The sequence below is a fragment of the Opisthocomus hoazin genome, chromosome 10 (assembly GCF_030867145.1).
Source record: "Opisthocomus hoazin isolate bOpiHoa1 chromosome 10, bOpiHoa1.hap1, whole genome shotgun sequence".
Classification (NCBI taxonomy): domain Eukaryota; kingdom Metazoa; phylum Chordata; class Aves; order Opisthocomiformes; family Opisthocomidae; genus Opisthocomus; species Opisthocomus hoazin.
Window position 1 is genome coordinate 23,798,836 of NC_134423.1, and position 12,117 is coordinate 23,810,952.

A 12,117-nucleotide genomic window follows, 5' to 3' on the forward strand; every position below is an offset into this window, starting at 1 on the left:
GGGGCTGGGGGCGGGGCCTGGTGACGCCATCGCGGCGCGCCGTGCCCGGCCCGGCCATGGCGGCGGAGGGGGCGGCGGTGCGGGTGGCGGTGCGCGTGCGGCCGCTGCTGCCCCGCGAGGCGCTGCGCGGCCACCGGCCCTGCCTGCGCGCGGACGCCGCCGCCGGGGAGGTGGCGCTGGGCCGGCGCCGCTTCCGGTTCGCCGCCGCGCTGCCCGAGGGGGCGGGGCAGGCCGCCGTCTACCGGGGCTGCGTCCGGCCGCTGCTGCGGGCCTTCTTCCGCGGCTTCAACGCCACCGTCTTCGCCTACGGGCAGACCGGCTCCGGCAAGACCTACACCATCGGCGGGGCCAGCGGCGGTGAGTCCCGGGCCGTGTCCTCCCCCGGTGGCTGCCGGACCCGCCGCCACCGCCACCCCGGACAGCCCCCCCAGCCGACCCGTCCGCCCTGCCCGCCCCCCCAGCCCACTGACCTCGCCGATGACTGCCACCCCCCCAAACCCACCCCCCCCGGCCCACCGACCTCACCAGTGCTCCCACCGCCACCACCCGCCCCCCACCCAACCCGTCCACCCTGCCCTCCCTCCCGCCCCTGCCAGCCCCCCCCCAACCATTCAACCCTGCCACCCCACCATCCCCCCCAGCCCACTGTTGCCAATGCTGCCATCCCCCCCCAAACCCCCCACCCCCGTCCCAACCAACCCTCTCGACCCTGCCACCCCCCCAGCCCACCGACCTCATCGATGCTGCCAGCCCCCCACCCAGCCCTTCCACCCAGCCCCCCCTCCTGTCCCTGCCACCCCTCCCACCCCACCGCCCGCGCTGCAGTGACCACCCCCCATGGACCAGGCACAGGGCACAGGTTTTCTCCTCCAGCACCACCGGATGAGTGAGGGGCCCGTGCCGGGTCTGGAGGTGGTGGGGTCCTGCCTCCAGTCCTCTCCCTAAGGGGGGGGTTGAGGGGGGTTATCGTGCCTGTTGACGTGAAGGAGAGGAGGAACGAGGAAACCTCTCCCTCTGTAAGTGCTGGCTTAGCGGGGTTACGGCGTCTCACAGGGGATGTGCTGTGTTTTGGTCACCCTCCCTTAACCGCATGGTTTGTAGGCGCAAAATTGTTTCCATATGTCCAGTTTCCTCTAGTTTTACTTCCCCAGTTCGGGCTGCCATTGCACCAGATTTAGGGATTGCCCTTTACCACGGCTGTTGGAGACAAAAGCGAAACCATTTCGAATCCAGACGGCAAAGTGCTGTGGTCGGGTACAAACAGGCTGCACGCACCTAAGAAGCTTCTTTGGAGCTGGGAAAGCTCGTGGGCTTGCCCTGGCTTCGGACAACAGCCCGCTGGAGCTGCGGGCGCTGTGTTTGGTACCTGCTGAAACGCTAATGCCCCTTCTTCTCGAGGAAGGGCTGGAAACAAGCAGCATTGCTAGAAGCCACCACACTGTGTGAGGGAGCAGTGGGACAGGGCTTGCCCCGAGGTCCCGTGGCTTAAAACCTCTCGGAGGGGTGTTTAGTGCGGGCTGAGCTGTGGGAGGGTCGGGAGGCTGCTCCTTCCCAGCTGCCCGGTGCTGCAGACTCCGTCCCCGGGCTTTGCTGCTCCCGGTGACCGCGTGCATCTCTGCCAGCTGCCATCAATGAAGACGAGCAGGGCATCATCCCGCGGGCCCTGGCTGAGACCTTCAGGCTCATCGACGAGAATGACCTGGTTGACTACACAGTCCGAGTGTCCTACCTGGAGGTGTACAAGGAGGAGTTTCGGGACTTGCTGCAGGTGGACACAGCCAGCAAGGACATCCAGATCCGGGAGGATGACAAGGGGAACATCGGTACGTGTGGCTGCTCACAGGCTCCCTTTTCTGCCCATGCCCAAGGCCAGGGTTGGGTTATCTGTCCCTGCGGGCAGAGCCAGGTCTTCTCCCTCCATCCCCTCTCCTGCAGCAGATTTCTGTGCTTGGTGCTGCTCGGCGTGGACAGCCGGTCCGCGCGTAGTGCGACACGGGCAGGGCAGCAGCACCAGGCTGTGCAGAGTGACCGCGTCCTCGGGCAGCGCGTTGCTCCCGGCCGCAGCTCTGTTTGCCGTTGCAGTGCTCTGCGGGGTGAAGGAGTCGGAAGTGGAAGGGCTGGACGAGGTGCTGAGCCTGCTGGAGATGGGGAACACGGCCAAGCACACGGGAGCTACCCACGTCAACAGGCAGTCGAGCCGCTCGCACACCATCTTCACGGTGACCATGGAGCAGCGGCGCAGGGCCGGCCGCCTCCCCCTCCACCACCACCCCTCCGTCCCCGCCTCGGGCCACGTCCTGGTTTCCAAGTTTCACTTTGTGGACCTGGCAGGCTCGGAACGAATTGTGAAGACGGGAAACACGGGGGAGAGGCTGAAGGAGAGTATTCAGATCAACAGTGGCCTCCTGGCCTTGGGCAACGTCATCAGTGCCCTGGGAGACCCTCGCAGGAAGAGCAGCCACATCCCCTACAGGGACTCCAAAATCACCAGGTACAGCTGGGAGCGGGACCCCCATGCTCCCCACGTCTCACTTGTGTCCCAGCAGGAGGGAGGTGATGCTTCTCCCTGCCTTTCCCGTGTCCAGCCTGCCAGGCTGGGTGGCAGAGTCCCCAGGCCAGCCAAGAGGAGCTTGCAGGGCCAGTTGTCCCTTCTGCTGTCACACCAGGGCTCCCTAACCGGCTGCTCAATGGTACCAGCTGACCCACTGTGCCTCGCAGCCGTTCACTGGTCTGCCCTCTGTGCAGGTTTTAATGTAGGGAAGCTTGAGGAGCAGCGAGGCCGGGACAGAAGCAATGGGCTAGCTCATTGCAGTGCTGCAGAAGAAAAGTCTTGCAAAAGTCGTGCTGCTGAAGCTGAGATGGGGTGTCAGCATATATGATGCTGCCCCTTCCTGCCTGGCAGTGAATAATAGTAATAAAGAAAAGCTTCCAGTAGGTTTGTGGGATGGTCTGCAGTTAGTTTTCAGCTCGAGCAGGTGACCTTTGCAATCTCCAAGAGGTTCCCGTGCAGCACGTGCCCAGTGGTGATCGCGGTTAGGGAGCTCCTGGCCTCAGGAATTATTTGGACGGAAACTCGCCACGATCTGGACTGTTATTCCTCTGCTTAATCATTCTGCTCACGTTACTAGTGCTGAGCCAGTCACAGAGTGAGAATATCCTTTTCCTTGGACTTAACCTCTGAAAAGGATTGGAAACCTTCTGGTTCCCAGATTATTTTGTATTTCAGCGATTTTAATCATTGTGCTCTTCCCTAGGATCCTGAAGGACTCTCTGGGGGGCAATGCCCAGACCGTGATGATAGCCTGCGTCAGCCCATCCTCCTCCGACTTCGACGAGAGCCTCAACACGCTGAATTACGCCAGCCGGGCTCAAAACATCCAGAACAAGGCTGTGGTGAACTGCCGCAAGGAGACAGAGCACATCGAAGAGCTTCATCTGCAGATAAAGAACCTGCAGAAGGCCCTTGAGCAGCGGCACCGCTCCGAGACCCGTATCATCCACCGCTCGGCCAGCGCCAAACGCTGCGCGCCGGACCCCACGGCTCGGCTGCTGGCGGAGTGCGCGCATTACCGGACCTGCACCGACGCGGCGTACCGGCTGCTGATGGAGCTGCAGGAGCACAGCAACCTGACAGTGGAGCAGATCCTGCGGGTCAAGGAGTGGTTGTGCGCGGTGGAGAGCGAGAGGAGCGAGCTGACCTCAGCTGGGCTGGATAGTGGCATCGAGAGCACATCGGCAGAAGACCAGAGCCCCGAGGCACAAGGCTCAAAGCTGGCAAAAGCCCAGGTAACGGTTGGAGTGGCTTAGCTCCGAGGTGGGATTCATCTGATGGCCACTGGGCACAGCAGTCTCAGCTCGGACTGGCAGAAGGGTCAGGAGAGGGAGAGGAGAAGCAGCCCAGGCAGTCAGGGAGAATTTGGATTCAGCTGTGGCCGAGAGATTTATTCCACGGGAAAAATCTGGGTCCTCAGAGCTGCTGTGCTCTTGCAGAGTCCAGCATGGGAAAGGAAGGACAAAGGTGGATGCTGATGCTGCCCCTCTTGTATTTCGGGGGGGCAGGTGAACGCCGAAAAGGGGAGCGAGGCCACCAAAGACGAGCAGGTGGCCAAACTGCAGAGGCAAGTGGAGTGTCTGGAGGAGGAGAACCGTGATTTCCTGGCTGCACTGGAGGATGCCATGGAGCAGTATAAGCTGCAGGTATTTCTGGGCTCTGGCCTCTTCGCAGGGACCTGCTCCGCTCCTCCCCTTCCTCCCTTGCAAAGCACAGCCCAGCTTTCAGGTTCCTCTGCGGCAGGTCCAGGTCCACATGTATGAAACCACATTTTTCTCGTTGCCTCCTAGAGTGACAAGCTGCAGGAGCAGCAGGACAAGATCTCGGAGCTGCATGTGCGCTTGGAGATGGCAATGCCAAACCTGCATGTGCCAGAGCTGCTGGAAAACCTTCACCTGGTGACCGCCGGCCAGAGACCTCACACGGCCCCGCTGGCTGCTGCCCCGTGCCATGGCCTCGGCGGGGTTCCCTCGGGGCTCCTTGCCGCTGAGCAGAGCAGAAGAGCCCTGGGCAGGAAGGTGAGGGTGCAGGCCTGTGCCGCTGAGGAGCTGCTGCCTTCTCACGCGGATGCTTTCCACGGAGTGAACTGCTTTTTGCCCCCCCTGGAACGTGAGCCTTGTCAGAGGTGTAGTCCAGAGGGCTGCGCTCGGCGTTCACAACTCCGGCAAAAACAGCCCAGCTTCAAAACTGAGGCTTTTACTGCAATGTTGTGGGCAGGTCCCAGATGTGCGCAGCTTCTGAGCGGCAGCAGGCAGCTGGGTTTAGCAACACGCCAGTTCTCCTGAAAACACGCTCAACTCCATTTTGTTGCTTCTCTTTGCATCTAGCAGTGACGCCCAGCCGAGCGCTGCGTTTTCTAACACCGGGTCTCACGCAGCACCTTTCCTCTTCTCTGGTTCTCCGCCCCAGCAGCTCGACAGCAGCCCCTCCATGCAGGAGGAGGGCCTGGCAGGCTGGCACCTGAACCACGCGCAGTGCCCGACGGGCAATCCGGAGATCAAAGCCACGGCGCTGAGGAGGGAGCTCAGCCGGGACTCGGAGAAGCTGGCAGAACTGTCCTCGGGAGAGGAGGAGCAGGAGTGGGAACAGAAACGGTCCCTGTCCCGGCGCCGGTGAGTTGAGGCTGTCCCAGCGCTGTGCAGTGCCCCAGCCGTTGCGTGACCTGGCTGTCCCACCTCTCCTGTAGGATGTAGAAGCAAACGCTGCCTCTGGGGTCAGTGGTTCTGCCGAGACAGCTGCCTGCTCACTGGGGAGCTAATGACGCTCTTTCCTGACCACAGCTAATGTTTCTATCTCCTTCTGAAGCCTGTGGATCATGAGGGTCCTTACTGGGAACAGCTCTGGCAGTGCCCAGAACCAGTTGATTAATTTGCTGCTCCTTCTAGAAACGGGATCCAAAATTGGAGCAAGAAAGAGATTTGCAAGCTGAGCGAGGAGCTGAGCGAAGGCAGTGCCCACCCGATTCCGGAGGAGCACCTGGAGCTGTCAAAAGGCAAGTGGCAACCGCAGGTTGCTGGACAGTCTTCCTAGGGCTGGTGGTGCTTCATGGGTGCTGTTGATAGGAAGGCAGTGTGTCCCACCTGGGTGAGCCCCGGGGACAAAAATGGAGCAGATGACAGTCTAGCTGCTTTTGTTAAGGAGCAGCTTGAACTGCTGGAGTCTGGCAGGAACGGTGTGTTTTGGTGGAAGCTGTGGGAGACTGTGGGTGAAGCTGTGCCAGTTCTTGACTACAGATCTGAGGTTAGATTATCCTTCTGTCACCCAGCTGCTAAGACAGGACCTTCCTTACCCGGGAATCTGTGTTGCAGAGGTCTGCAGGAGGCGGGAGACGCTGCTTAGTCCCTGGGAGCGCCTGCCAGGGAAGGACTCTGAGTGGAGGCTGGTGCAAGCACAGCAGAAGATCCGAGAGCTGGCGATCAACATCCGCATGAAGGAGGAGCTGATCATGGAGCTCATTAAGACAGGTGCAGAGCTGTTGGTAGGCACTTGCATCCATTCCCTGTGAAATCTCCTCCTATTTGGGATGCTTGGTCTCTACTCCCGTCCTCACCTTCCCTCCCTGCGTTGTCTGTGCCCAGTCCCTTCCCCTGTAGACAGCAGAGCACAGTTTCTCCATCCTTCCAGCTGAGTGAGACGACTCCTAGTGGGAGAGGATTTGGGGAGAAACCCAGAGTAGCTGAGGGCAAAGGAGCATTCAGTCCCTGTAGTCAAAAGTACTTGAGAAAGAGAGAGGAAGGATCCTGGCTGCGAGGGAAGGGAGCCTGGAGGTCACGGCGGAGGGGGGTTGTGTTGCAGGCAAGGATGCCCAGGCTCTGAACAGGCAGTACTGCCAGAAGATCAGCGAGCTGGAGCAGGAGGCCGAGCAGGTGCGGGCAGAGCTGAGCGACAGCCAGAAGCAGCTCCAGGAGCTGGAGGGCAAAGAGCCCTGGGACCCTGGGGAGAAGCGCAAGCTGCAGGAGTACCGCACACGCGTGGCAGCCGCACAAAGCAAGGCGCGGGTGAGTGGAAGGGCTCTGCCCACCCAGGGAGGTGGACAGGGGAAGAGTTGGGGGCATCTCTGCAAAGGGCACGGGGGAGACGCCGAGCCCACGGGCAGCTTTCGCCCTCCGGCAGGTTCTGTGCAAGAAGAAGCAGGCGACAGAGAGGCTGGTGTCGCTCTCGGCCCAGAGCGAGAAGCGAGTGCAGGAGCTGGAGAGGAACATCGAGCTGATGCGGCGGCAGCAGGGCCAGCTGCAGCGCCGGCTGCGGGAGGAGAGCGAGCAGAAGCGGCGGCTGGAGACGGAGGTGAATAAGCAGCAGCACCAAGTCAAGGTAGGAGCGGGCAGGAGCGGCTGCGCTGTTTGTGAGGGTGACGATGGGTGGGCTCTGGAAGCTGGTGGTCAGGCAAGGGGAGTGCTGATGGGGTCTGTGATTGGCTTGGACAGAGGATTTTTTGAAGAGCTGGTAGAGAACATCACCTGTCTCTCAGTCCCTGGCCCTAGGGCAAACAGCTTCTCCAGGCTCACAGCTGCTCCTTCCCGTACAGGAACTGGAACTGAAGCACGAGCAGCACCAGAAAATCCTGCGCATCAAAACAGAGGAAATAGCAGCTTTCCAGAGGAAGCGGCGGAGCGGCAGCAACGGCTCCGTGATCAGCCTGGAGCAGCAGCAGGTACAGGCAGAGCGACCCTGCCCCCTCTTTCCCATTCAAGGGGCACTGCTGGTTGATGGGGGATGCCTGGAAGCAGGGGCTTCAGCTTGAGACGGGACATAGCCCATCCTGCCACCCTTGAGGAGGACAGTCCGTAATGCCACTTGTGTCTAGCAGTGGAGGATTTAGATCTTGTCTTACCCCCAAGACCAGGATTCTCTCTTCTAAATCCTAGCACTGGTAAAGAAGCTGTGAAATCTTGCCTGTTAGCAGAAGGGTGATGGGAGATGCAACCCCCAAGGACTCCTTGGCAGCTGTGGATTTAGCTCAGCTCTGTCTCTTGCAGCAGCTGGAAGGATGAAACCAGTGAAGTCTGGGCTATAGGGGTTAGCAGAGGCGGGCTCGAGACTCCCTCTCTGATCTCAACCCCATTGCTTGTTAGTCTCGCAGTCCTGGGCGTTGCTGCTGCTGTCTGCACGCATGCACATGCCTTTGGCCTCTCCTTCCATCAGAAAATTGAGGAACAGAAGAAGTGGCTGGATATGGAGATGGATAAAGTTCTTGAGCAGCGCCGGGCCCTGGACGAGCTGGAAGATGAGCTGCGGAAGCGGGAAGCTATCGTGGCCAAAAAGGAAGCCCTGCTGCAGGAGAAGAACGGCCTGGAGAGCAAACGACTGCGCTCCAGCCAGGTAGGACAAGAGTGTGACACCTCAGCCCCTTGTTTGATTTCCAGCCAAGGTGAGAGGCTGGAAGACCTGGGTGCCATCCTGGGTCTGGCAGAGGGCTGCAGGCCAGGATGAGATGGTGTTGGAAAGCAGACAGCAGATCTGCTTCTACAGGAGAGCCTGCACACGCTGTGCCTCTGACCTAGTTGGTTTGATAGCCCTTGGCGTAGGTGTGCCTGTGGAGCCATTTTGCCTACGGAGGGAGAAGAAAGGGGCTGGGGGTCTGACTCGCCTTTAGAGCAGATCCGCTTGAGCATCTTCTGCTGCAGGCCCTGACGGATGACATCGTGCGTGTGTCCAGCCGCCTGGAGCACCTGGAAAAGGAGCTGACCGAGAAGAACGGGCAGCTGCGTCACAGCAGTGCCCACGACCAGCAGCAGATCCGCCAGGAGATCAACAACCTGCGCCAGGAGAAGGACCAGCTGCTTAAACAGAGGTTGGAGCTCGACAACAAGCTGCGTCAGGGCACCCTGCTGTCCCCAGAGGTACCTCTTCTTAGGCTGGGCTGCTCTGCTTGCCAGAGCATGAGGTAGTGAGAGAGAAGCAAGACCTGAGCATGGGGTCATTAGCACGTGCTCCTCCCCGTCCCCACGCTGTGCCTATTCCAGATTCGTGACAGCACTGCTGAGATGACGAGGGAGGTTAGGGCAGGGCGAGACGGAGAGAACGCTTTGCTGCCGAGTAACTGCAGCTCTGCTCTGGCAGGAAGAACGGATCCTTTTCCAGCTGGATGAGGCAATTGAGGCTCTGGATGCAGCCATCGAGTACAAGAATGAGTCCATCACGTGCAGGCAGCGAGTCCTCCGGGCCTCGGCCAGCCTGCTGTCCCAGTGCGAGATGAACCTCATGGCCAAGCTCAGCTACCTCTCCTCCTCCGAGACCCGAGCTCTGCTCTGCAAATACTTTGACAAGGTGGGAGACAACTGCCCTCTGTGCTGGCGAGAGCCGTGGTATCTGACCAAACTCTTGTTTTCCTCTGCCTGAAGCCTTCTGCCTGCCTCCTCCTGTACTTTTGCCCTGTAAAGTCAGGCCACAAAGCCACAGCACCATGATCCCCACCTGTCCTAACACCACCTGGGAGAGAGGCTTAGCTACTCATAGGATGCACGGATCCCTGCAGTTGCTCTGCCAAATTAGCGCAGCCACACTTTGCTCTTCCCTCTGCGAGGCAGCTGTGACATCCCAGAACTACTAACCTTTGTATGTTGTACGAAAAAAGCTACATCAGGCTTGGTGATGCGGGAAAGCTTCCCGGCTCTGAAGGAGCTGAGATGTTTCTTGCTCTTGGGCCCTGGCCAGGTGGTGACGCTGCGAGAGGATCAGCACAGGCAGCACATTGCCTTCTCGGAGCTGGAGATGCAGCTGGAGGAGCAGCAGCAGCTGGTGTACTGGCTGGAGGCAGCTGTGGAACGCCAGCGCCTGGAGATGGACCGGCAGCTCACCCTGCAGCAGAAGGAGCACGAGCAGAACATGCAGCTACTGCTCCAGCAGAGCCGCGGTACCCACCCAGCTCCTGAAACAGGCAGCAGCGGCACGGCTTTTGCCTGTCGCAGGGCTTGCAGCTTGAAACGGCCTTGCTTTCTCTTGTAGAGCACATGGATGAGGGGCTGGCCAGCAGCAAGCTGCAGTACGAGGCGAGGATTCAGGTGCTGGAAAAGGAGCTGAGCCGTTGTATGTGGGCAAACCAGGAGCTGAACCAGAGGCTGAGTAACATGAACCTCCATCCTGGACAGACCAAAGGTGAGAGAAAACCCGGGCTGGAGCTTTGCTGTTCCTACCAAGGTAAAAGGAAGGGAGTTTACGTTCCTTTGCGTGGCGGGGAGAGCTTGGAGCGGAGCCAGGAGCAGCATGGGTGCGAGTCGTTGGCCTTGAGCAAGTGCTCTACAGGCACTGATTTTGATGGGAAAAGTAGCGATCCCGACACTCATCTCACTGTACCCCCACCCAATCTTCCCCAGCAGGGATGGAGAGAAGCATTCACGGGGCTGGGGACAGAGCTCCCCCTGTGCTGGGGACCTGTGAGCTCTCCAGCCTTGGGGAACAGCCCGTGCCCCTGGCCGTTGCAGAAGAAAGCCCTCGGGTCAGGGACGAGAGCCGGGACCTGGTGCACGCTCCTTTGCCGTCGACGTGGAGGCGTTCGTCCCTGCCCAGCGACAACCCCGGGGACCTGCGGCAGAGGGACGCCGAGCACCCGCTGAGAGCAGGGCAGCCCCACGAGCTGCACCCGCCACGGAGCATCGCTCCTGCCGCCAAGCCCCGTTGGGAGCTGCGCAGGGCCAGCCCAAACCTGGCCCCAGGGCCATACCACCCAGCAATGATAGACGTCAGGAAAAATCCACTCTAGACACAGGCTGAACGCTTGCCTGGCAAGGGCAGAGGGGAGCAGATACTGCTGATGGGAGCCTAAGAGCCTTTCTGCTGGCTACAAACCTGTTACATTTCAGAGGCCTGAGGAAGGCAAAGACATGACTTTTCATCGTAAGGGAAATGAGCATCCATCAGCTGACATTCCCCACATTGCTGCCAGTCTAGCCAGTGCTGGCTGGACCCCTTTCCTCCCACACCCTCAGCAGCTTGAACACTGGGAAGTGGGAGATGCCTTCCACCCTGGCCTTTAACACTAAAAACTTGTTTACAGTTTGGAAACCTCTGCTGCAGGGCTTTCTTAGCCTTGGAGGGAGATGCTGTGCAGTCCTGCAGAACTTGTACATAGATTTTTGTAGCAATTGGTTTTTTACATTTCTACTTTAACTTTTCTAATAAAACAGAGCGTGTTTTATGAAGCAGTCACTTGTCAGAGGCTCCAGTTGTCACCTACTCTGGGTCTGGAGGAAGGGAGTTCTAGTTAAACCTCACTGCGTGGGAGCCTGGCTGCCGTCACAGCGTTGCCTTAATGTTTAAGTACCTGCTTTGTAAGTGCACACAGCCAGAGCTGGTAGGCTTCCTGCATGGAGCTGCTGCAGGAGAAGCATCTCCAGACAGCAGCAGAATTGTGTGAAGCATCCAGGGTAAAAGCAGCACTGGTTCAGTGCAATTTTCTGCTCCAGCCTATAAGCTGCTTTAAGCAGCATTTTCTTACTCCTGGGAAAACTTCCAGTCTGGATGAAAGGGAGATTAAATGCGATTCTGCAACTTAACACTGACACCATCCACCTCGGGAAGGGGGGGACAGGACTTAAACTCTGGCAGAGGAAGAAATGAAAGCCCAGGTACCTGCTTTAGGAAGGGCATGGGGGTTGCAAAACAGCAGCTCGGCTACTTGACCCCCCCCCCCCCCCCCCCCAACAGCAAGCCACTGCTTCAGCCTGAAGTCACAAGGAGCACAGCTCCTACAGCTACCATTTGAGGAGTAACACACACCAAGCTGAAAGCCAGCACCTGAAGTAGGAACCACCTGCTCTTCCTCCTACATCTTGCTTCTTGCCTGTAGGGCTGTGGCTTTGAGGGAGGACATGACTAAAGGCTCTGGGGATGGCTGAGTGGCACAAGATTTGAGTTTGGAGGCTTTATTTTCTCTGTTAAAAACAAAGATATTCAGCAGGAAAAGAAGAATGCATCCTACTTGGAAGTAAGTAGTAGTCCTGGAGCTCCATGCTGGTGTATCAGCCCACACCCCTGAAGCAGGTGCACCTCTTCCCCAAGCAGAAGAGTCACTGGTAAGCACACTGCTGCTCCTCTCTTGGAAGAGGGAAAGAGTCAGTTTTCCTGCAACACATCATGTTCCCAGGAAACAAATCCCATTCAATACCATCTAGCCCCTCAAACCCTGCATTGCCATGCCTGGCTTCAGGATGACCTCACGCTGTCCTCGTAGCTCTCTGCTTCCTGTGCCTTCACTGGACGCAGTGGGGTGACTTCCCCACCACCCTGCCGGGCACAAAGAGATTGCTGTCCTGAAGGAAAGAAAACTCAGCCTTGCCAAGATAATGCACAGTTTTAGCCCCTTGTAGGCTGTGTCTCAGGCACTGGATCACAGCTCCTGCTGTCTTCTGGGGTTAGAATGCAAGCACACGTTTCACAGGCAGCTAAGTCACTATTTGATCAGTGACTCAGTTTAGTAAAGAGTAGTCTTTGAACTCTCATCCCCGGTTATCCCATCAAGTTTATCTCTCCAGGAAGTTTCCCCAGCCAGTCTCTCTCTGGCTCACCACAAGCCTGCAGGAAAGGACAATGATGGTACTCCATCAGCACCTGCTCCCCCAGCAGTGGCC

The 12,117-nt window shown here is 58.9% G+C and overlaps 1 protein-coding gene across 1 annotated transcript; it reads left to right on the forward strand.

Moving 5' to 3' along the window:
* The first annotated feature begins 56 nt into the window (after positions 1 to 56).
* On the forward strand, positions 57 to 10,673 carry KIF7 (kinesin family member 7). Its single transcript, XM_075431365.1, has 18 exons — positions 57 to 357; positions 1,623 to 1,823; positions 2,083 to 2,491; positions 3,255 to 3,786; positions 4,060 to 4,197; positions 4,342 to 4,569; positions 4,961 to 5,163; positions 5,437 to 5,543; positions 5,860 to 6,015; positions 6,347 to 6,549; positions 6,665 to 6,862; positions 7,077 to 7,202; positions 7,694 to 7,870; positions 8,176 to 8,391; positions 8,612 to 8,818; positions 9,206 to 9,404; positions 9,497 to 9,646; positions 9,865 to 10,673. The coding sequence occupies exons 1-18, from the start codon at positions 57 to 59 to the stop codon at positions 10,248 to 10,250; spliced, it is 4,137 nt and encodes a 1,378-aa protein (XP_075287480.1). The 3' UTR covers positions 10,251 to 10,673.
* Positions 10,674 to 12,117: the final 1,444 nt, after the last annotated feature.